The sequence below is a fragment of the Equus caballus genome, chromosome 7 (genome assembly GCF_041296265.1).
Source record: "Equus caballus isolate H_3958 breed thoroughbred chromosome 7, TB-T2T, whole genome shotgun sequence".
Classification (NCBI taxonomy): Eukaryota; Metazoa; Chordata; class Mammalia; order Perissodactyla; family Equidae; genus Equus; species Equus caballus.
The window spans coordinates 30,720,323-30,744,182 of NC_091690.1; the positions used below are offsets into that span (position 1 = coordinate 30,720,323).

Sequence of the window (23,860 nt, forward strand, 5' to 3'; positions counted from 1 at the left end):
ACCAAAGAAACTATTATCAATAACTACCATTAAAATGGAAGAATTGTCAGGAAATGCACCCACTCTCTGACAGTCCACACAGGCTTCCATTCTTCATTTTCCTTCTTCCCTTTCTTATGTGGCTGTGACAACTTGGGGAGACAGATAAGTTCTCGAAAGAAACTGTCTCTGTGTTTATACTTTTAGAGTTCCAAGCTGAAAGGTTATCAGAAAAGAGAAGTGAAGCTTGGAGGCCTTGGACCTGACCTTGAGTCCATCCGAGACAAGGTGAGTGTGATGTACATCCAGCATTCTCAGGCTTGGCTTAGCCCATCTCCCTTTGAGCAAAACTGTATAAAGATGCTCCTCAGAACCAAGTCCCGATCCAAATGTCTCACTCTGAATAGAGACCCTTCTGAAACAGCATTGGTAATAGAGACCCAGACACTCCTTTTACCATAAAATAAAATTACTTAGCCAATGTTGTTTTGTATAGCCACCTTTTAGTTAGTTTTGAGGGCCCAAACAGAAAAGTGGGACACGTGCACATGAAAAGAGCTATGGATGTTACATGGTTGTTGGCCCTTCACAATAGAGTTATCCTGGTAATTCTGAAGAGTGGCTACAGAGAAGACACTTAGGGGAAGAGACTCCCAGCCCATGAAAGTGCATCCACTTTATTCTCTTTCCTCCAGTGAAAGGAGATCTTCATTTAATGTGTTTTAACTGCAGTTGCACTCAAGGCATAAAAAGAGAGTATAGTTCAAAGTTGGAAGCAAAAATGAAAATAAATTGGGTAAATGCAACCAAGAAGGGGCTGAATATGATTTAGCCACTGTTAAGGGAACACTGGGTACGCTATTGCCGTGACGTGCCCCCAAGAGAGACCATTTCCAGGAGAAATGTTAACTTAACCATTTCCCTGCTGTCACCCCAGGCGTGGGCATCCCGCTGCCTCTGTGCTGCTGACACAATATGCCAGCTCACTGAAATTCGTGTCACTTTAAACAGAGAACAGAGAGATCTAACAGGACTTGTGAGTCACCGGGACGTTGTTTCTCTGAGCAGATGCAGAAATTAAAACAGCAAAAGGAATATGCAAAACAAGTTAAGGAGTACAACATGAAGACACTCTCCATTCTGTCAAAACCCCAAACGGCAAAAACTGAAACTAAGCCTGCTGTCCCTCGGCAGAAGGTAAGAAATTCTCACCAACACAGTTATCTTTTCAATTTGAATTAAAAGGAAACCTTTGTTACCTCATAACTTAAGTTCCTCACATTTTTTGAACGTAGGATGTTTTAGCTAGTACGATTTCTGCAGCTACCCATCATTCGTAGATATTGATGTAAAAAGGACACACACAGGGGGCTATAAGGTTAGCCTTTTCTTCCCTGAAGTTCATTATTGTCTTTAGTCCTCCACGTTTTCTTCCTAGTATTTCGAGTTTGTCACACATAAAAACTGAATAGTATGGTGATTTTGTGGAAGAAACTTGCCATCTTGATTAACTATCAATTTCTTTTTCTACCATTAGAGTTTTAAGAAATTAGTGTCTTCTTGCTGTTTATGCGTACCTATGTCAAAGGAAAGTCCTTCATTTTTTCTCTCAAGTTCATTCCTCTACGTTTTTCCTAAGGGATTGTAATATGTGGGTTCCTCAATCAAAGAAAAATGATTTCATAAAATACAGAATGTTCTCCCTCTCAGATGTCATCCAGCTATAAGTTATGATGTGAGTGAAATATTCTATGGAGACACGGAGCTTTGCAGTGCAAGTCTCTGCTCCATCCCAGTAAAGACGTGGGACCCTCTGCATGAGGGACAAGTGACCCTTTGGTGCTTTTAGGAATTTGTACTTCATGTTCTCTCACAGACCATCACATTTTCTATTTATTGCCTTTCTTCCTCAGACCTTGAAGGCCTCAATCCACTTGATTGGAGTTTCCATGATGCCACGTTCTCTTTTTTCTCCAATCCATTATTTTTACATGAAGAGATTCAAGGCAACAAGTCTATAATTAGAAATTCCTACAGAAGTCACCTACACACACTGAGAAGTCTGGAGTTTTTCTGTTTTGAAGTTTTTTCCCCTTCCAGGACCTGAATATATTACCCATTCCCATTTTAGCTATCAAGAAATTCTTATTACAATATAGAACTAATATAAAGGCAGATTTAGAAATCAGATTTAGTAATCTCCTTTTTATTGTGATGCCTTTCAGAACTGACATCATTGAAAAAAACCCTGCTTTTTTTCAGTATGCAGGTGTCTATAGATATACTAAAGAAAAGATCATTTTCAACCTCTAATAAATACTTGCTAGAGTTCTAAGAGCCTAGGAACAAGAATAGTTAGTGAAATAATGGAGGCTCAGTTTAAATCAGCTACACTGATGTCTTTGGTCTCAAGCTATAACAAGTCCTCTTTGGATGGAAAGGTCTGTTAATATCTCCTTAATAGAAGTTTAGTTTTAATAAGACTGCCGGAAGCTAAAAGAGATCAAACATAGGAGAAATCTACTTTCAAATGCTTGAATAAAACTCAGTTTTATAAAGAAAACATCCAAAGGTACAACTGTACGTATCATTTTCCAACTCTTCTTCACAGCATATTGTGATGTGGCTAATTTATTTTGTTTAAACGTGCATTACATTGCCTTATTTGCATTTTCCCGCAGTCTCTATTTCCATCCATATCTTAGTACATTATTGTAGCAAGTCTCCTTTTATATTATCAATAAGCATTTGCTAAGACTAGATTTAATTTAAGGAATCCAGGGCTCACTTCCCATTTCAAATAAGTTTTTTTCTTTATGTTTTTAGGCTTTGGAATATGCTAAGACCATTCCAAAACCCAAACCTTCAAACCTGACCGATCAAGCATCAAAGGAAAAGAAAAATCCAACCCATGCTGGAAAAGAAGACACTTTACCTGAAATCTCACTGCTGGAAATACTGCAGAGCAGACACGAAAGGGAAAAACAGGCTGTGGCTGCTTTCAAAGTCCTTCACATTGTATAGACAACGTATGTGCAGGAGACTGAAAACACCCGGGGAATGGACAGGGAGAACAGAAACGCTAAGCGACCCCTCTGCATTGAGAGGGCTGACATAGGATCATCATCTGACTGCACTCCACCTTCACTTTGTACAGGATTTAAAAATAAGCGGCCCTAATACATTATGGTGCCACATTTTGCCTTCTAGGAAGAAGTTTTCTTTAATTATTTATTTTCAAATCAGTTAGAATTTGGGTTGAATAAGAACTAGGGAATAAAGCCTTTTGGTTTTATATTGGATCTTTTGATTTCTTAAATGACCTCTACCCTTCCTTACCATAAACTTTGAAGTTACCCAGAAATAAGTCTACCTACCTGTGTTTCTCTCTTACTTCCTGATAAGAAAAAAAAAGAGTATAAACATTTCAGTTTTTACTAAGATGAATTCAAATTGGACTAATCATCAGTATATTTTGAGATATCATTTCCAAAACATTTCCAAAATCTCTAAATTTAGCAGGACTTATATGTAAAATTGAAAAAAAATGAAGGTCCATCTGGATGTGCCTACTCAGGCAGAACGAATCCCAATGTCATACCAACAGAGCATCAAGAGATTAATAAGAAATCCACCCACCAGCCCAGACGCACCCAACTCAGGCAACTCCACGAGCCACACCTTCTCAAAGCTTCTTACTCCAAGTACATAAATTTGCTGGGCATCTTGCCATCAGAGATATCTTAAAATATTGTCAAATGTGTGCTTTCACACAAAAAATATTAGGTAAGACAAAAGCATTCCACAGTTTGCTACTAAATGTCAATATTAATAAATGTTTTAAAAAAATCTTTTAAAACTGAATGAACATTGTAAAATTCCCAAGTCTTAAAATAACTACTGGAGGATTTAATTTTTTATTACTTGCTTATACTGTATGGGCATTGCATTCTTAGATGCCCATATCCAGAAATGGACAATTTTAACAATAATTTAGGGCAAATCTGTTTATCTATACAGGTGGCATAAGGACTAGCTTTGGAGATTTATGCCTATGTTGCATACATTTTACATATACCAAGATGTGGTATAAAAGCTGCCTGGTACAAAACTTCCTCTTAAAACTGGAAGCAATTAGAATTGAAAGTCTGGATGCTGGCCCAGTGGTGCAGCGGTTAAGTGTGCACATTCTGCTTCGGCGGCCCGGGGTTTGCTGGTTTGGATCCCTGGTGTGGACATGGCACCACTTGGCACGCAATGCTGTGGTAGGCGTCCCACAGATAAAGTAGAGGAAGATGGGCATGGATGTTAGCTCAGGGCCAGTCTTCCTCAGCAAAAAGAGGAGGATTGGCAGCAGTTAGCTCAGCTAATCTTCCTCAAAAAAAAAAAAAGAATTGAAAGTCTGGAAGGATAAGTATCCGAAGATAAGTAGTAAACTGGCAAGTCATGTTTCAGTGGTACTTGAAAAATCATGTCATACATGAGGAGTTAGTTCAGGAAAATCACAGCCCACACTGCTCCAAAAACAGTTCATAAAAGAAGAGGATCCTTCAGGGTACATGGTGAAGACTTTTCTAGAAACATGAGATAGAATGTTTTTTTTTTTCCTAAATGGCCTTAAATTTAAACTAGCTCTAGAAGATAAAATAATGCATATAGAGACATTTTCATGTTTTTGTATTTAAAGGGACAGGGTAAAATTTTTTTAATATTCCGTTTCTATTAGAGTATCTTAAAAGAATTTAGAGGTTGATACAGATTTATCTTGTTCAACTGCCAATTTTTCAGAAGAGGAAATGGAGATCCAGAAAGGATAAATGACTCTGAAGTCCACCCAGCCTACTGATAGGAATGAGAGAGTAGCCAGGTCTAAACTCGGATCTTTCAACACCAAGAATGGCACTGTTTGATTATTTGTTTGTTGGCAGAGGTGGTGCTTGTTTTTCTGTGTAGGCAGAAGGAACATGTGTTGTTATGAATCTCAATTTTGGACCTGAACTTCCATTATTAAGTTCTCTTTTTAAAAATATACATTACTATATACCTTATCATATTTTTAATATGTACAATTTGGCAACTTCATTACTATATTGATAAAGTAAATATAAAAAGAAATATATAAGGCAACTCAGTTGTTGACCAATAAAAGATACTATTTTAATTTTTTCTAGAATATTTAAAAACTTTCCCATAACCATTTCTCTGTTAGCCTAGGCTTGGTTAAATCCTTCGGGCACTTTCACACATCCTGTCAAGAACCCACACTTAGCTGAAGCAGGTTAAACGACACAGTCATGTCAAACGACAGTTCACAGGATCTTTACTCCCAAGGCAAGTCTTTATCATCCAGCAGATAAGAGTCTAGAACATCAAAATTCTTTGTACATAAATATTGAAAGTGACAAGTGGCATCTAAAATGACTTTAGCTAAATAAATAGAACATATTTGCTGAAAGCTTGGGGTTGAAATCAAAGAATGGACCAAAATAGGCCTTGACCTGGCCCCAAGTCATCTCACAATGGTAAGATCCAGCAGAATGTCCCTAAGCTACCGTGATACTAAAGCAGGGTAGAGATTCTGCAAAAACAATAAATGACAAACACTGTTTTGCTCCTTCTTTACAGTAAATTATACTAATGACAATAACATGAATCTTTTATAGACCCAAGTGGATCAATGATCAATTTTTATAGTATTTCTATTTCAGATATTTAAGAAGGAAAAACAATTTGCCTATTAGAAAGCAAGGAACTTCAAACTTGATAGAATGATGGAGGGACTGTATTTGACCAGATGTTATATATGCCATTGAAAGACAGCGCCTGATTTGCCTAATCTCTACGAACTGGTGTAAATAAAGGACCTTTAAACCATGTATTCTTTCTTATTACAGCCTCCTTTTTATGGTGTTTTTCCATCTTGCCTTTCCAACAAGAACATCCTCTAAGAGGGAGCTTTTTTATAAGTAGCTGAATTTAATGACAGCTGTCTCCATGATATTGTTTTGTATAGTAAGGAGTCTCTTGGGAGTTATCTAGAAAACAACTCAAGAAAAGACAATAATGAGGAACAAAATAAAAGGTAAGCCTAGCAAAAGCACTGATGCCTAATAGTTCCAATTGGGGCCTTATTATTGGTTAATGAATCATTGTCAAAACATCACAGAAAGCATGAGCATGCACAGGCTAGTCTATAGTGAGAAAATGACTCTTCATCCCAACAGTTATTAGCTGGGAGTTGTTTGAAAACACATCCAGTAATTACAACAACACTGGAGCTAATTGAGAACTTTGAGTTGATGGCAAATGGTCTACAATAGCAGACTAGATAAACTCAGGGGGGAAGCTTTTTTAATTACTTATTGAAAAACAGCAGCAAATGAATTTGGGTGATAGTCTGCAGATATCAGGGCAAGTTCAGCTCATTCTGTCCAGTACGTGCTTCAAAATGTGTATTACCATTATATTAGAAATAGCATTTGAAAAGACAAGGTTCTTAAGGAAAAAATCAAGGTTGCTCTCCTAAATGTGCCTTTTTAAAGATTTCTTATTAGAGATTTCCTATTATAAATCTTGAATAATACATATTTTACCCAACTCTCAAGAATTCCATAGGGTGGCTGTAGGGCTTCACCTCCCTAATGCCAAGCGCATTTTCATAAGTTCTTCTCCTAATGGGTAAAAACAGAGACAAAAAGATAGGTGAATACTCCATTTACCTGTCTGGTTGTTTTCCCCATGAGAAAAGGATTTAAAACAGTAACATAAAGTGCATTTTTTTTGGTTACTGTGGATTTTGTTTATCCTCAGAGTCTCACTCCCTCTATATCCCTGATTGCAAGGAGCTGTCTATACAGTCAAACGAAATTTGTATGCTATAAAGGCAAAATAAAGGAGAAATATATATGAATAAAAATTTTATTTCGATATTTATTCCACTTTTTTACAATATACTGAAGTAGAATCTCAGAGTAGCTAAAATTCTGATATTAGAATTGTCCCCTCCCCCCATTGCCTCCACACTCAGAATTTGTTTCTACTCCCCCTCTAGCTTCATTAAGCAAAACCACACATCTTTCTCACAAAGGTACTGAGAAAACACAAAAGCTCTCGATTTCCTAAGCAAACATCTGGTCAATGGAAAGCAGAAGGTTTTGGATGGCAGATTGTTCATTCATTCATTCAATTCTGCAGTTTTACAGATTCCCATTCTTCCTATTTGGTTACTTACTTTTGGCTGAGGGAAATAACTGGAAAGTTAGGGCTTTCCCCAAATGTTATGAAAATATTGCATTGCAAGATGCAATAAGATGCAAAGTGAACAGATTTTTCGGCTCTCTCTACCCCTCAATATAGGGGCTCTTTAGGTAATCTGAAGAGAGGAAAAAAGAATTTGGTGGGCAGGGTTTATCTCCCTTGCTACCTCTCCATTGCCTTTTCATTTCCCCTTGCAAACCTAAGCAATGTAAGTAATTAATTTTCAATAAGCTGAATAAATGGTCTTCCACTATTAAATAGCTCTAACAGGTTGAGAGGATTACAATGATATGAGCATTTCAGGCAAATATATTTAGTGAAGCCTTGGAGATATCTGATAAGACTTCATAAATGTCCTTTACTGAGTTGACAGCTCATAGAGACCAGACCTGACAGTGGGGCTGCTAGACTGGCTTTGTAGGGTACCCTCTGTCACCAAAGTCCCAAGCTTTTGCAAGAAATATTTAAATAGGATATATCCTTATGGTGAAAATTTGACACTGGGGAAAATAACCTTCAGAAATTGAAAATCCAAAAAGTATAATCAGTTATCCTTTGGGAAGCTGTCTACACAGGAAAAGGAAATAAGAGAACAGAATGAATATCCAATGAATAAAACTAAGGTAGATGTCTACACTAAATAATTTGGGCTCCAAATGTACTCTTTCCTCTGTGGCAAATTTGTCTCCCAAATTAATCCTTATGCTTTCTTTTTTGCCATCCAGGCAACTATCAAAATCACTATCATGAAGCCTGGTTAACCTTACCTCGTATCTCCAACCCACTCACCTGGCAGTGATGTCTTTGCCCATTTCCTCTACTTCCACACGATGGTGACACTTTGAAGCAGTGCTGATGAAGTCCCTAAATTTGTTGTCTCTACTTAAAATTGATAATCTCCTATCATACAAACCTCAAGCACCTATTTTTAATGAAGCCTTTAGATGAATATCAAAGAACTATTTAGCCATGGCTAATATTTTAATTAGATTATATTCTCAATTTAACCCATTAAACCTCCTTTGATGGTCCCCATATTTAGTGTTTAGCCTCAGATGCACGAGGTAATGAATACTGGACCTTTTGATTTAATGAGAATTTCGGCTCTTCCAGCCTGCGCCTCTTTGTATACCTTTTATTTTGCTGGCTATAGAATTCAGTTAATTGAAGGAGTCTCTTACCATCACACATTAAGGAGTATAAATTAGCATCCCCATTCTGATTGGAAAATACAAGCAGACAGTTTTGCTTTGATCTGAGGATTGAGCTAAAGAAGGCAGCAGCCCTCTGAAAATGAGCTGATGGCCTTGTTATCAGGGCAAAATGCAGATGCGTCCATGTGTCACAAAACACTTAATGTCTTAATTGATCATCTTCCAATTCTCCCTGTCCTGTTTGCATCATTCTTCTTAGGAGCATGTGTGCATGTGTCTGAGTGTGTGTGTGTCTGTAGCTCTGTCTTGCTCTCTCTGTTTATCCTTTCTGTTTCTCTACTCAAAGAATTAGGGACCTAGGTTTCAAATTAATCTGAGACCAAGGAAAATGAAATAACACAAATTTCCTCACCTTGAAATTTCTAAGAATATCCTGTAAAACTATTCAGGACCTTCCACAAAGATTCTGAAGGACTAACTGTAGCTTCCAACGCTCTCAAACTGGCTGCTCCCAAGCCGTTGGCAGTGTATCACTCAATAGGTGGTAGGAAGGGGTATTCTGTGCTTTGGCAATGAAGTCAGCCTTTTAATCTGTTCTAATGACAATGCCATGCTCCTGAACCTCGACAAATTCAGTTACATAAAAGAAACACCAAGGTAAAGACCAACGCCTCCATCACTGACTGTAAAAGTCTCAATAAATAACATTAAATTCAAATCATGAGGTTTCTGGATAAATGCAGTAGACTAAACACACCCATCTATTTCACTCCCTTGGCGAGCCCCCACTAAATTCACGTTAAGGGTTTTTTAAAGTCATGAGCATAAAAGAACAGGGAGAAAAGGAAGAGGGACAACAGTAACAAAATTTTGAAAACTGGAAGCAGATGAATGAGTTGTCAAAAAAAAAATGGCAGACTCCAAAAATACTAAATTCTAACCTAGCAAAGAGGACATCCAAGAATCAATCTGATTTACACTATCGGATATCCAAAATGCTTAGGAATTGATAGTGTCAATTACCTCTGGAAGTAGGGGTGAAAAAGGTGAAGGGGCTAAACGAAGGATGGCTGCCCCTCCACCAGCCCAGTTAAAGACTGCTCCACCCTCTGAAGACGGCAGAACGGTGTCTCTGGAGTGAAGGACAACCGGCTCTGTTAGGAGGCAGAGTACTGGAAACAGTCAACAGTGAACATGTGTGTTCACTACACACACAATATAGAGACCTCTGGTCCTCTTCCGCCACTTGGCTCCCAGAATGTTGGGCTTTCATCCTACAAGCAGGAGTTCGGAAAACACTTCTCTGGGGAATCTGATCAGCCCAAAATAAAAGATCTAAAACGTCTGACCTCAGAGGTTCTCCAACTAAAGAATTCAGCCATGTCATCCTATAATAGAGCTCACAGTCAACAAGTCCCGCTCGTGTATTCATAACATCCTATTAGCTTTCTCATTTCTCATACTTAAACGAGCGGACAACCATGGATTCCCAAACATCTGAGAATATTATACAGGACATCATTAAAAAGAAGCAGGAAGATAAGAAAATTAAAAGAGATCTTGTGAATTAGAAATATGGTAGCAGAAATATTTTTAAATACCCAAAGTTTAGGGGCTGGCCCAGTGGTGCAGCAGTTAAGTGCGTACATTCCACTTCAGCAGCCTGGGGTTTGCTGGTTCAGATGCCAGGTGTGGACCTATGCACCACTTCTCGGGCCATCATATGGTAGGCATCCCACATAAAATAGAGGAAGATGGGTATGGATGTTAGCTCGGAGCCAGTCTTCCTCAGCGAAAAGAGGAGAATTGGCAGCAGATGTTAGCTTAGGGCTAATCTTCCTCAGGAAAAAAAAAAACCACAAAGGTTAGAAGATACCATTGAGGAATTTTCCCAGAAAGCAGAGCAAAGAGGCAAAACAATAATAAATTTAGAGGATAAATCCAGGAGGTAAAAAAATCCAAGTAAGAGGAGTTCCATAAAAAAAACAAACATAAACAGCAATAGAAATCATCAAAGAATTAATTCAAAAAACTTTCCCATAACTGAAAGAAATGAGTCTTCTCATTGAAAGAGCCAAGTGAGTATCCAGAACAGCGGGTGAAAATAGACCTCCAACCAAGGCACATAATTGTAAAATCTCAGTACACTAGCTAGAAAGAGGGTATCCTACGAGCTTCCAAAAAGGAAAACAAATGAATAAAACAGGATACACGAAGAATCAAGGATCAAAATGGCTTTAGACTCTACAATAGCAACTGGAAGCTAAAATCCTCAATTGAATGATATCTTCAAAATGATTCCAAAGTATTCAATAACGATTTCCAACTTAGAATTCCATACTTAGCCAAAATACTAATAAAGCATGAGACTAGAAATAAGATATGCTTTAGACAAGGATGATCCAAAACGTTTACCATTCAGGAAGCTACAGGAGACTGTTCTCCGCCAAGAAAAAGATAAAGGAAACACGAGTAAGAGGAAAGGAATCCCCAGATGAGGGGGAAGGGAGATGCACTGACATAGAATCCAGAGTGGGGCAGACCAGAGGCTCTGGGACAGATTTATTCGGGAAAACGGAACGTTAAGAATATATGATACTTGGGAGGGGGATATAGACAAATGGTGAAGAGTTTAGAGTTAAATGAGTCACAAGTACATTAAAAATAAGAATAAAGTAAGACAAATATTAATTCCAAGAAAAACAAGAAGTCTTGCAGAAAAAGAAAAGTAATCATAGTTGATTACCTGGCTTAGCTCAGAATTGCACATACATATCATAATGATCTAATTAAAATTACAATAATGAGGAGAGATAGGGAGGGTGCATGTATGTGGTGGGAGAAAGAGAAGTACATCTTTTATAGTATGAAGTACTAGATAATTCTTAAAATAGAAATACCAAAGAGCAGCAATTCAGTGAAATCATTTAGAAACATGAAGGTAGATACCAAAATAATCATCCAAAAATGGAAACTGGTTGCCTCTGTGGTGAACAAAATAGGGAAGAGGGCAGGGGACTGCTGCCTTTTTAAATAATCCTTGTGGAACTATTTAACTCTTTAAACAATGTGCATGGGTAAGTGAGAAAACTCAGATCTCTAAAAATAAAATTATAGAACTTAGGAATTGGAAGAGAAAAAAAAACAGATGGGAAAAGAGCAGAACAAGTATGCAGTATTCATTCCCTGCTTTTAGCTTGTAAATCATTCCCACTTGAAACTCAGGATAAGGAGCCACCCTTCTATCCCTATTCCCATTCCTTTCTATAGTTTATTGATCTTCCCAAGTCAAGCACTGAGGAGTAATAGACTATTTGGCCATTCTTTGACTTCTGGCTAGAATATTGGTAAGTATACTTAATTACTCCATTATCTATAGCCATGGGGGGAGGCTAGGGAGAGAATGGATGGTAGAAATGTTCAATAATCCACAAGGACTATATTACTCAATATTTCTAAACAACTCTTCATTTATTCTTGTCACAGAGATAGATTCATAAGGTGTGCCTTTTTTAAACTAAAGAATTCTTGTAAAAAGCTTCAGAAGGAAGGTTAAATCTTGGATGTCCCTGGTAGATTCTGTACTGGAATCACAGGCAATTCTTTGTCTCTTAAGAGGGTATGCATGAATTTGAATTCTAACTTCTCTCCCTGTGTAGTATTCCGTCTGTCATCAAGTAGGATAACAGAAACCCTGGGGCAGGATGGGGTGGAACAGGTAAGGGTGAGGAAAAGGAATATTGTAATTGAAGCATCCTCAATGAAACATCCTCAGTTGAAGCATCCTATGTAGCTCTGGGCTCATGTGTCCTCTCTGAGTTCACGCAGTAGAATAATGACAAAGAGAAAATAAATAAAGTTATTAAAAAAAACAAAATTCCTTGGAAAGAGACATAACAACCCCCTCATAAAGATGGTGATGGAGCACCAGGCTAACTTTTAGTGAACCATGTTGTTACAGTTATAGCAAGGAGCAAACTAATATTTTAGATCTATATTGTAATTCCTTTATCTTCCTCTCGCACTTTCCATTCAAGATCTCACAGTAGGTACTTCTAGATCTCTTATCTCACACCCCCTCACCACTCTTAACTGACTTATAGGGCACTCTCCTCATTTTTCAAATGCCAAGTAAGAGAAGTAACATAATCATTAGCAAAAGTAAGATTAGAATTTAAGTCTCTAAACCAAGCCATCTAGCCAGTGGCTACGATGCCAAATCTGATTGTGGCTCCACAACATTATAAAGAGTGATAAAAGAAGGCTCACAGAATTATTATAAATAAAATTACAGAAGAAAGGTTATCCGGCATACACACTGGGAATTCTAAGAGGGAAGGAGTAAATAAAATTGAAAGGAAATCTGTCTGTGGAGAGGAGATTAAAACCAGCAAATACAATGGAGAAAATGTAACCGGAGAGAAAATATAGGAATCGTTTCAAATCTTCATCTCACTCCTAAATATTTACTGGAATTATCTCTGACTTCTATAGGTATTAATTCTGTAACTCACCAAATTATTAGGTCATGTAATATTGGGCAAGTCAATCTCTCTCTGTTACCTCGTCTGTAACTAAAGGAGATTACGAAAAAATTTTTAGAATAGAGAAATGTAGAGATTTTAAATAGCTTAGAGATAATTTAGCTCATCCTATTGGATATATGAACCTCTTCTAAAACATCCCAGCAAGTGTTTATTCAACCTTGGCTTGAGTAGAAACAAGGCTAAAGGACTCAGTACCTCCTAGGAAAGCCAATTCAAGTCTCAGATTGCTCTTAATCAGAAGTTTTTCCATAAATTGATATAAGATTTTACTAGATAATTTCCAACGAAATGTTTTTTTAATTTTACATCCAAAATTGCTATGCAAAATCCTCTCCTCCACATAATACAATGACTTTTATCACAACATTAATCAGTGGTAAGGTGTGATAATTAAAATTGGCTTCTAGCCTTAATTCTGCCACTGTCTATTTGACATCGGTAAGGCATTCATTACATCTGGATCTTAATTTCTTCACTTATAAAACAAAGGGCTCAGATTTTGTTAAATGTCTCTTCTGACACTGACAATTCCCTCCTGACTATATCTGGGTCCTTAACGCAGTGGAACATCATTTTGTATTCACTTACTTTCTAGAATGAGGTGTTTGGTACTTCTTTAATGAATAAAGGAATATCCTTTTCCTCTTTTTCTTGTTTCTCCTAATCCTTCTAATTGTTATGGATATACTTACTTAAATTAGAGTGTATGAACTGAAATCTTCTTAGTGAGAAGACAACTTTAATTTTAATAAGTTGGAACTTATAGTTCCTTTCCTACAAAAAGACAGAATACTAGGATCTTAAGGGTTAGAAAGAACCAAACAGGATATCTAGCCCAACCTCCTGCTAACAGAGAATTCCATAGTAGAGCATCCCTAATATTCTGCCTTCTAGCTTCTGCTCAAACTTTTCTAGAGGAAGGTGTTTAGTGCTTTGTGGACGTAGCCTGTTCTATAGATGGACAACACAGTACCCACCCTGTAGAAGGTATTCAAATGTTGTTCCAAAGCCTGCTTCCCTGGAACCACCCATTGGTTCCAGTTCTGCTCTGTTTGGCATGGCAGAATAGATACATCCCTTGATACTTAATAGCCGTGCAACCATTGAGATACAACTACCATAGCTAATCTCCTCTTCCTCCCTTCCCCAAAGCTTTGCTTCCCCAAGCTGAAAAGCTCACTTTCCTTTATTTCTTGTTTTCCAATGTTTACTATCCAGGTTCCTGTATACTGGGTGAATTTTAGCTTAACATGCTCTTTAAAATGTGATGCCAAGAATATAACATAAATATAAAATATTTCAATTACCTCATTATTTTTGCACATATATTGAGCCCAATTCAAGAAGACCAGGGAGTCACTGCTTCAACTAAATATGTTTATTGCACGATTCTCTTAGCACCAGAAAGCACTCTGCTTGCTCTGTGTCTTCACAGCTCTATATCTCTAGTTAGCAAACACATTGACAAGAACCAGCCCTCTGTCTTTTGAAGTGGTGTCATGGATTTCAATTAATCATGTCTTAGTGCCACTATCAGCTAATACTGGGCTGAATGGTGTGTTGTCCATTTCTTATGGTTTTATGTCATGTGAGCAGCAATATTATCAAGAGTCCCTCTTTGAGAATCCATGAAATGAAGTCCATCGGAAACAGCATTAAGAACATATACAGAACAAATTATTTACCACATTTGGGATTCCAGGTAGGATGACTTGCCCACCTTAGCTATTTTAAGATGTTTTCACCCCTTCAGAATCAGACCTATGTCTTTCTTTCTTTAACACACCACAATGAACGTGCTTTTGTTAGATCTTCACTACCAAGTAAAACTGAGTTGAAGCAAAAGCCTGGGTAATTCAGACAAAATGTCTTTTCAGCCTATGGAGGCTTTGATCAGTATTGAAGGCCCAAAACGAAAAGTGCCATCATGTTACATTAAATTGAGACCAAATTATGTCTATCTTCTACTATCATCAGTAACCCCCTGTGTATAAAAAAAGGAAAAGGAAACGAGGAGAACTTTACTATTGAATTGTTTGCCATCAATTTCAGGAAATACCGTCTGATGAGAAAACAGTTCCATAGACAGTGTGGCTGGTGCTGCAGGTCTGAGCTCTTCCCTTCCCACCTGATCTAGCCAGGAACAGCCACAAAGGGAGGACCATGATGCGGCAGAGTGAGCATCTTCCCACGCTTAATGCTCATGAACCCACGACACAGGTAGCCATTCCCTGGGCTCCAGGGTTCATTCTGTTTCCAGGCAGGCAGAGCTGTGCCTATGATAACAATGTTTCCTATTTACTTGCCTTTTCAAAAGGTCATGAATGTACCTAATCTGCTCCTCCTAGACCCAAAATAAGCCCTGACATCTTCTCATGAAGACAGAAGAGATAAATGCCTAGTGCTTTGTGGCTTTTGTTAACCATCTAATTAAAGTTTATTATTCACTTTAAAGATTCCCCCCAAATTCCTTTGAGTAGCTATTCTTCCTAGAAGAATTTGAGATTTTCCCTTTGTATAATAGTATCTACCTTCCCTTCCAGGTTACCAGGAACATCTTATTCACAAATCACTTTTTTTCTATAACCAAGTCTTTTGTCTTATTGTAAAGCATTTGGCAAAAACTCCTGCCTTAAAATGTTAGTGTCATTATCTGAACAAGGAGAGGAGAAATCTGGCCTAGATTTTCTTTTAATAGCACATCTACACAATCTAAATAAATGAGAGGTGTCCCTACAAAGTGATAGAGGCAAGATACCAACCAGTGCATTGTTACCGAAGGAAAACAAAGAGGATTGGGCAAAGAAATGAACAAGGAGTCAGAAGAGATATTTTTTGTCCTGCTTTGGCTGTTAGCTAGTCCTGATTTCATGGATAAACCCTTCAATCTTGCCAAACCTCAATTTCTTTATCTATGAAGGGGAAAAATAATCCTTGTTGCCTGTGACTCACAAGATCATTGATTGGTAAAGAGCACTTCGGAAAGTTCGAACAGCTATACAATGATTATGTTAGTAAAGCAATAGCTTTGCCTCCTAAATGATGCAGAATGGATAAAAGTCTCACTCTCACACTTATCTTTGCTTAAGTTAATGTTGCCCCAAATAAGCCTACTGTAAAAAAAAAAAAAATGCCTACTGCTACATTCAGAGAATCATAGAACTTAGACCTAAAAGCATCTTTAGGATCCATCCTCTTATTAGAGAAATAAGGAACCAAAAAGATAACACAACCCAAGCTCACACCACTGTGGTCTATATAATTATTATTAATCATTAGAACCCAAGAGTCAGGACTCCACCTAGCCACACTCACTGTTTTCCAGGCTTCCTGGGCTCACTTACGTAAACACACAACCAAAGTGAAAGGAAGATCCGGAATACAAGGTCACCTCTGGCACGACTCCTGTATTTGATAAGTGTACTGGGCATGTAGTGTCGTCATACAATTCGTTAACACAATTTCAAACTCCAACTATCAAGAGATCTCTGTCCCTTCAGCATTTGAGAGTCAAAAAATACCACTTGCGGTGACCTTTTCCACGTAGGTGGAACTCAAAACTATTAAACGATTAAAAACAGAAAAATCGTGGTAGGGGAAACAGGATCTGTTAACGAAAGGTTATTAACCCTGTTCATTCCTACCGAGAACAGGAAACTGCCTAGGGCGGAGGGGAGGGGGCGTGCGCGTGGGAGAACGCAGTAACAAATGATTCCCGGAAACTCGTGTTTGTTCCCAGTTTTGCCCGGCGAGCCCTTTATTATCTAAAGAGACTGCAAATCTGGGAATAGAATAGGAGACCTCCCAGGGGAAAGAGAGAGAGAGAGAGAGAGAGAGACAGAGAGAGAGAGAGGAGCAACGCGCTGGGCCAATCAGACTCCTGCCCACCTCAACAGTCCCCAAAAAGGTGCACGCCCGGAAAGGGATGCGTATTCCCCTTTAGTCTTAATCTTGCTAAAACTCCGCATCCCCTAAAATGCAATGAAAATGAGCATTTCCGCACACAACCCAAGGAACACTCACTTTTAAAATATCAGTAGCCCGTGGGACGTGGAAGAGCTGCGGGGCAGGCGCGCAACAAGGTCGGGAAGCAGAAATTGCTCGGTGGGTTTTCTCTGCCCAAGTTTCTCGCCGCGCGCGGGCGCCGCTCAGTATGGGGGGTGGAGAGGGGCGCCTAAAGAGGGCCGGTGCCTGGCGGCCACAAGCTCAGGAAGGGTGCCAGGGTGCAGAGGGGAGCTCTTGAGGGGAGCAGTGACGGGAGTGGATGAAAGCGCCGCCCTGAGAAGAAGGGAGCCGTCTTCGTGTTTGAGTTAGAGATGGGGGTGGAGGGACCCGAGTGGGAAGTTAGTGGCGAGCATCGCCCTAGTCCGTCCCGACGTGGACGTGTTAAGGATCAGACGGTGGTTCTGCCTGGATCCCAGCAGAGCGGAAGGCCCAGACACCCGGTCCCTTACCTGCAGCCAATCGGTCTACCCAAGGAAAGGAAAGGGTTCGGGTGGGGAGGCCGCAGAACCTGGACAACGGAGCTGGGGGCAGATGACTGAGAAGTGAGGGCCGAGGGGGATCTGCGATCGCGGCGGAGAAAACGTCCCCCACCGAATTAGAGAGCCAAGAGCCCAAGTGCCAGTGTGCGCCGCTGAAGACGCGGGGCGCGGGAATCGGCTCACCCGGGCACGCTCGCCTCGGGCAGGGACGCAGGGAGCAGGAGCCGGGGGAGCGCGTGAGGCCGAGCCGCAGGCCGCGCCGGCTCCGCACCGGTGGGAGAGTTGACGGGTGTGTTTTGTTTGTCTTCCAGAAGCTGATCCCACCCCAAGACTGGAGTCAGAGTCTGCTGGTCCGGGAGGGACCGGCGCCCCGCCCCGCGGTGTCCTCCCAGCCTCCCCAGCCAAGCTGCTCAGAGCACGTGCGACCCTGAGCCGAGTTCCGCCTCGTCCCCAATGTCCACCTCGTCCTCCGGCTCGGTCAGCACGAAGGGGCCGGCGGACAGGCCTAGCCGAGCCTCGGAAGGCGCGGCCTCTGGGCCGCGGGGGCTCCCCTCAGGGCTCTCGGGCCCATCGGGCGCTTTGGGCTCGTCTTGACTTTTCCTCAGCTGCTTTTTATGCTTCATCCGCCGGTTCTGGAACCACGTTTTCACCTGATATCGGGGAGAAAAAAATTAACCACGTCATTCCTTCAGACTCATTGTTTCTGAGCTAAGATCTGAGCGATTGGTGGGGTTTAGGAAAGCGGACCGCCATCCATTCATCCAAGCGCCCAATCATCCAAGAGCTGTGACAGTCTCACCCTCGCTAATTCACACCTGAACTGCTCACAAGTTATCGTCTTAAGTTGAATGAGAAGCAAACATTCTAAGGCTCCAGAAGGAATTGTCCCGAAACAACGACGAGGATCAAAATGGTGTGGTTAGTAAATACTAATGCTGTTATCAATTAGAATTTCTAAGAGTAAGTGCTGCGCGAATGACTCTCCTTTACTTTCAACTTACGTTCCTCTGCGACCTCTAAATACCCGGTCCAGCAAGACTGCAGGACGGGAGAATGAGAATCAAACGTTCTAATTCTCACCAGAGAGAAAATCACTGGCGCCCGGGAGGGCTGATTTTACCGCACGTTCGGTTTCCAGGCACAGGGAATAGAAGACAGAGGGAGTGGAGTTCTGAGGTTGCAGGTGAATAGCCTCTGGAGGAAGATAAACAGTTCTTCCATACAGGGCAGGGCAATAGAGACGGGGCTTAAATTATGAGGGCGCGGGGAGGAGATGAAGCCTTGCAACTATGTGAGAGATTAAAATAAGAAAAAATACTCCTTGTGTGGGCTTCTCTCAGGACAAGAACCCATCTAATGTCTTATTTTACGTTTCACGCGGGTTACTGCCCTGATCGGAGAGTGGAGGACGCACAAAAATGATAGTTCTCGGAATAATCATCAGAATCACCCGAGGAGGCTCTCCTCTACGTCCAGAGACGGCTCGAGAGATTTTGGTTCGGTAAGTCCGACACGAGGTTGGAGGTACCGGTACTTTTGCTAAGGATCTTTGGAGACGCCTAGAATAAAAGGGAGCCGGGTCATTCCCACTGGAGAAGCCCGCCATGGGTCCAGAATGTGTTAGGAGTTGAGGGGAGAGGAGAGTGAAGCAGAGATCAGGGCCTCCCTGTCCTCCGGCCCACCTGGGTCTCGGACAGGCTGAGGGCCGTGGCCAGCTCCACCCGCTCTGGCGTGGACAGGTACCGCTGGATCTCGAATCTCTTCTCCAGGCCGGAGAGCTGCGAGTCCGAGAAAACCGTGCGAGCTTTGCGGCGACGGCAGTGCTTTCCCGGCAGCTCGGTGTGCTGGGGGTGCGGGAACAGCGCGGGGACCGGCATCCCTGCAGAGAGAAGACCAGCCAGGTGGGCAGAGCCCAGTCACCCCGGAGCCACCGCCGCTTCACTCTCCAGCCTAGTCCCCAGCGCCTCCCTCCGCCTCTTTCCTCCACCAGTCCCCACCTCGCCCCAAAGCGCCTCGAGCCCTTCTCCCAGGAATTGCAGGGCAGGAAAAAAAAAAAATCGCAAGAATAGCGTTTAGCCATCTTTATCGGAAAGGCCATCTAGAAATACAAATAATAAAAAGTAAGTAAAACGGAAAAGAAAATTATAAAATAGATCCAGAGGCCTTAAAAAAAAAGTCTTCTCGGAGAGACTTCCGTAGCGTCTGCCAGCGCCCTGTCCTCTGTTGCGTCTCCCCAAGTTTTCTTGCAAACGTTGGGTGGTCCAGGAACTGTCTCTCCCCCGACGCCCGCATCTTCCAGACCCCTGACTACATTCTGTGTTGTTCTGGGTGTAATAAAGGCGTGAATGTGATCTTGCCTCCCAACCTCACTGAAAGGCACCGTTCTCTTTCCCCAGCCGTCCCCATTGTCCCCGCCTGCCGCCTAAGGGAACAGACCAAAACTCTTATCCAGAGAGGCTCAGGCTCGAGAACCGAGGGGCAATTCCCGCCTCGCACGTCTCGCTATCAGTTTCTGGGTTGCGCTGGGGACCCCGCTCACTAATCTCATCCTTATTCTTTTTCTCATTCTTTCCCGCCAACCCCAAGCAGAAAGATTGAAGCGCTTTTCCCTGGCTGGGTCGGGGGAGACTTCTGTCTTTCCTGACTCTGGCAGGCTTTACTGTGTCTAAGACGAATCAGGCAGACAAACTGCCACAGACATCAATATTCGCCAATCCCAGGGTAAAAAAACAAAACAAAATTAGCAGTTTCAGTATCACAGGCTTTGGCTGCGCTATTTGGGAAGAACATGCGTGCAGCCCAATAGAGACTATGGCTGGCTGGGTGATGAAGCTAATGCCAAAGCCGAGATGCAGACGTCGACTTTATAATCACGCTTCCAACCCAGTGTCCCAGAGTCTGGCTTTTACCGTTTTACACACACTTTTAGCTTTTGTCGTGGATTCCAGTGCCCACATTTCACAAACTGTCTCAAGTCTTTCCATAGCCCCTGCCAGGTTGTTTTTCCAGCTCTGCTCTGCATCTGGACTCAACAAATTATTCTATTCTGGCTGGAATGAAAATGCCGGAGATGAAAGCGTGAATGTGGCCTTTCAGAGAAAGGCAGAAAAAACCTGGGTATTTCTGTGCGTCTCCCTGTCCCAACCAGACTTTGCTGGCCCCAGCTCCTTGCCATGCCTGGGAAATCAAAATACTTTGGCACTGGGCTTCAACGATGCCAGCAACTGGGGCAGAGGAGGGCAGCCAAGCCCAAGATTGTGAGTTAAATGCTAGATGTTAGAAATGAAGAGGGTTAAAGAGGAGCCACATCTTTCCCTCATTTTGTCTTACCCTTTCTCCCTTATTCAGTCTAGCCCAAACCTTCAGTCCTCAAAATTTTCCAAACCCTCCTTCACTACTAAGCCCCCACAGTATCAGTGAATGCTCAGCGCCTGGGAGGAGAGAGCTGGAACCATTGGAGCCTTTCAAGCTTTTGAGCTGGAAAGTTGAGTTCTGATCCATAGGATGATAGTGTGGTCACAGGTCTCCCTCAGAGCAGAGAGAGGCAGAGAATTGGGATTAAGAGCTGGACCAAAGTGGTCAGGAAGACCACGAAAAAGGAGACTGAGCACTGCCCACCAAGAATATCATCAAAACTTCTGCCACCTCTTGGCTAGGCACATTTCCTCCATTAGAAAGAGTTGGAGGGACCACGAATTATCCCCATGGGTTGGCACGCCTCAAGGGAGCTCCCCGTGTTCTCAGCTATATTCCCAACCTTCCACTGTCACTTAGCGAAGGATGCTGCCAACCCAGGCTAAGCCAGTTCTGGTTCCATCACAGGTATAGGGTCTGCGCTGGAAGTCCTGCTTTTTCCATTCCCGTATCTTGAGGCCCCTATTACTTACCCGAGGTGGTGAGGAAATAAGGGTGGTGGTGATCTCCCTTATGCAGAGGGTGATGGGGATGAGGAGCCAGGAGGGTGGGTGTGGGCATGAGGGGATAGCCATAGTCTAGCAGAGGCACCCGGGAGGCCAGAGAGCTGGCGAAATGGTCAGGGGCCACCTCCCTTAGTGGCTTGGGCTTGTGCAGCAGGATGTCTTCGATGAAGAAGGACGTGGGCCTCTGAGAAGACGCCGGGTGTAGAGGGGAGGTGAAGTTGAGATTCATCTTGAGCCCGAGCGCCTGCCACAGGGCAAGGGCTGGGGACGGAGTGTAAGAGGCAGGAAGCGTCTCAGCAAAGCTGGTCGAGAGCCGACAACCACCCTCCGAGGCTCAGATCCCCGCGGCTCTCTCCCTGGCCTGGGCTACCCCGGGCGCTGGAGAGGCGAGAAGACAAGCTCCTGGGTAGGTTGGGTCTATGTGTAGGAGAATTGGCAGCTTGGAGAGGGGAGCCAGGAGAGCCAATGGCAAGGCTGCCAGCGGCGGAGGGGAGGGTGCCTTGGGCTGGGGCGGGGCAGGGAGCTGTCCGCTGTGCTGAATATCTCCGGCCAGGCCCGGGGAGAGCGGAGCGGGTCGGGTTCTTGCTCCTCCCAGCTCTCTCGACCTCAATTTCTGCCCCGCCACTGCGGGAGCTGCTTTGTTCCCAGCCGTCTTAAAAAAAAAAAAAAAAAAAAGTCTCTGTCGTCTGACAAACTCCTCTTTAGAGAGAAGAAGGCATTTAAAGAGCCCCAAAGAAATAAGGATAAGGCACTTATTTCGGCACTTGGGCCTGGGTTTTTAAACATTAGAGAAATGATAGTAGAAAAAAGGAGAAGAGGAGAAGTGAGGCGAAAGAGAGTCCATTTATGCTAGTCAGTTTAAGTTGAAGTCTGAGAGATGACTGGATTGTTGAGGTAAATAAATAAAATGTTGACGATGATCATAACATTCTTTACCTCAGTTATGGAGAGTGGTGGGAAGAAAGTTATATCTACATTAGTCAAGTAATTTGGTCTGTGTAAATATGTCCAGAGTTACATCTCACTGCCAGCCTCCGCCTCCTCTCAGATTTCCATTACTTCCTCCTCATTCCACTCACCAGGCTTGCTATTTCTGCTATACTACCCCTTTTCAACCCTAGCCTCCTGAAATAATTGTACCAGATTTTGCCTCCTATTCGCTTTCCCAGCCTTGCTTTTCACTTCCCTTTCTCCCAATCTTTTGGGTTTTTTTCTGTTTGTCTTTTTCTAAATCTGTCACATTTATTTCCCTGGAGTCAATTTGCTAAAATTAAGGTGATCATCTACAGCACAGCAGGGGTAATTTCGGCTCGCATCTCCGAAAATTGCTCTAATTATTGATGTTAAACTCAGGGAAATTAAAAGAAGCCACTTCTCTTCCATCTCCCCATTTTTAAGCTCTAATTTGTTGAAATCTAGTCGTCATCACAATTCCAATCACTACTGCTAATAGTAAAAGTGTTTTAATAGAGACTGAGTCCTCACAACCCATGCTATTAGATAATTAGAGGAGGTGTTAGAAAGCCAAGTGCTAATCCTTGGGCGCACGGGTAGGATTTCCATCTCATCTAGCAGGTAGAACAAATTAATTACCCGAATCAATTATGCCCCAAACTACAGTGCTCCGGGAAGTGGGAGCATCATGTTCCATACGGATGAACTGGTAAATGGTAAATAGACGAGGAGAGTGAGAGGACGGAGGAGAAGGGGGAAAATAACTTTAAAATAAGATCTTGGCAACTAGGCATCTAAACAAAATCAGAATGCTTTGTCCTGGAGTCTAAAATGTGATTTTTAAAAAAGTTTATAATGGTAAGAACTGGAGACCGGAGAGCAGGCAGCCACGGACAGGGAAAATGGTAGACTTCCAGCAGTCTTCCTTAGTCCTTAGCCCTGGTCCAGTCATCTCCCGCAGGGCTAAAGGGACACAGAGGAGACTCATGGAGAGGTTCTTGGGCTGACCGTCCACACTTCACCCACGTCCACCCCACTCCCAGTGAAGGACTATGGTACCCAGTGAGTGAAAACCAAGCTGTCCTGCCTTTTTTTTTGTTTTGAGGAAAATTAGCCCTGCGCTAACGACTGTCAATCCTCCTCTTTTTGCTGAGGAAGACTGGCCCTGAGCTAACATCCATGCCCATCTTCCTCTACTTTATAGATGGGACTCCTACCACAGCATGGCTTTTGCCAAGCAGTGCCAGGTCCGCACAGGGATCCGAACCTGCGAACCCCGGGCCTCCTCCAGGAAGCAGAACGTGCGCATTTAACCGCTGCACCACCAGGCCGGCCCCTGTCCTGCCTCTTAAGATAGTAAAAGGCTGAACGGCTATTGAGAGTTTGGTGGGTATAAAATTGAACATTGGCCTCAGTAGAGAACCTTCCTGTGCCTGCGCTGGCAATACACTTCATCTCTACACAGATTTGCACCCAGTCTTGGGGGTGGGATTTCAGCTTCGTTCTGGGGCAGGGACTAACCTCTGCCTCAGAAACGGAAATGAAGAGATTACTGAATGCCCCTT

The 23,860-nt window shown here is 42.2% G+C and overlaps 2 protein-coding genes across 15 annotated transcripts in view; one reads left to right on the forward strand and one right to left on the reverse strand.

Moving 5' to 3' along the window:
• The window catches only part of JHY (junctional cadherin complex regulator), a 55,393-nt gene extending 52,119 nt beyond the window's left edge, over positions 1-3,274 (forward strand). For 7 of the 14 annotated variants that reach the window (XR_011440499.1, XM_023645029.2, XM_070272891.1 and 4 more), the window contains 3 exons: positions 187-267; positions 1,048-1,176; positions 2,806-3,274. Coding sequence is in view for 10 of the 14 variants with exons in the window: in XM_023645029.2 (XP_023500797.1) it covers positions 187-267; positions 1,048-1,176; positions 2,806-3,003 (408 nt within the window). In the remaining 4 variants the exon portion in view is untranslated. Of the gene's footprint in view, positions 1-186; positions 268-916; positions 1,177-2,805 lie in introns of all 14 variants that reach the window. The other 7 variants (XM_023645026.2, XM_023645031.2, XM_023645028.2 and 4 more) reach the window with 2 other exon arrangements.
• An 11,026-nt stretch (positions 3,275-14,300) lies between these two features.
• On the reverse strand, positions 14,301-21,717 carry BSX (brain specific homeobox). Its single transcript, XM_023644180.2, has 3 exons — positions 21,309-21,717; positions 19,104-19,300; positions 14,301-18,071 (listed from the first exon to the last, which is right to left on the reverse strand). The coding sequence occupies exons 1-3, from the start codon at positions 21,568-21,570 to the stop codon at positions 17,832-17,834; spliced, it is 699 nt and encodes a 232-aa protein (XP_023499948.1). The 5' UTR covers positions 21,571-21,717; the 3' UTR covers positions 14,301-17,831.
• Between the last annotated feature and the right edge of the window lie 2,143 nt (positions 21,718-23,860).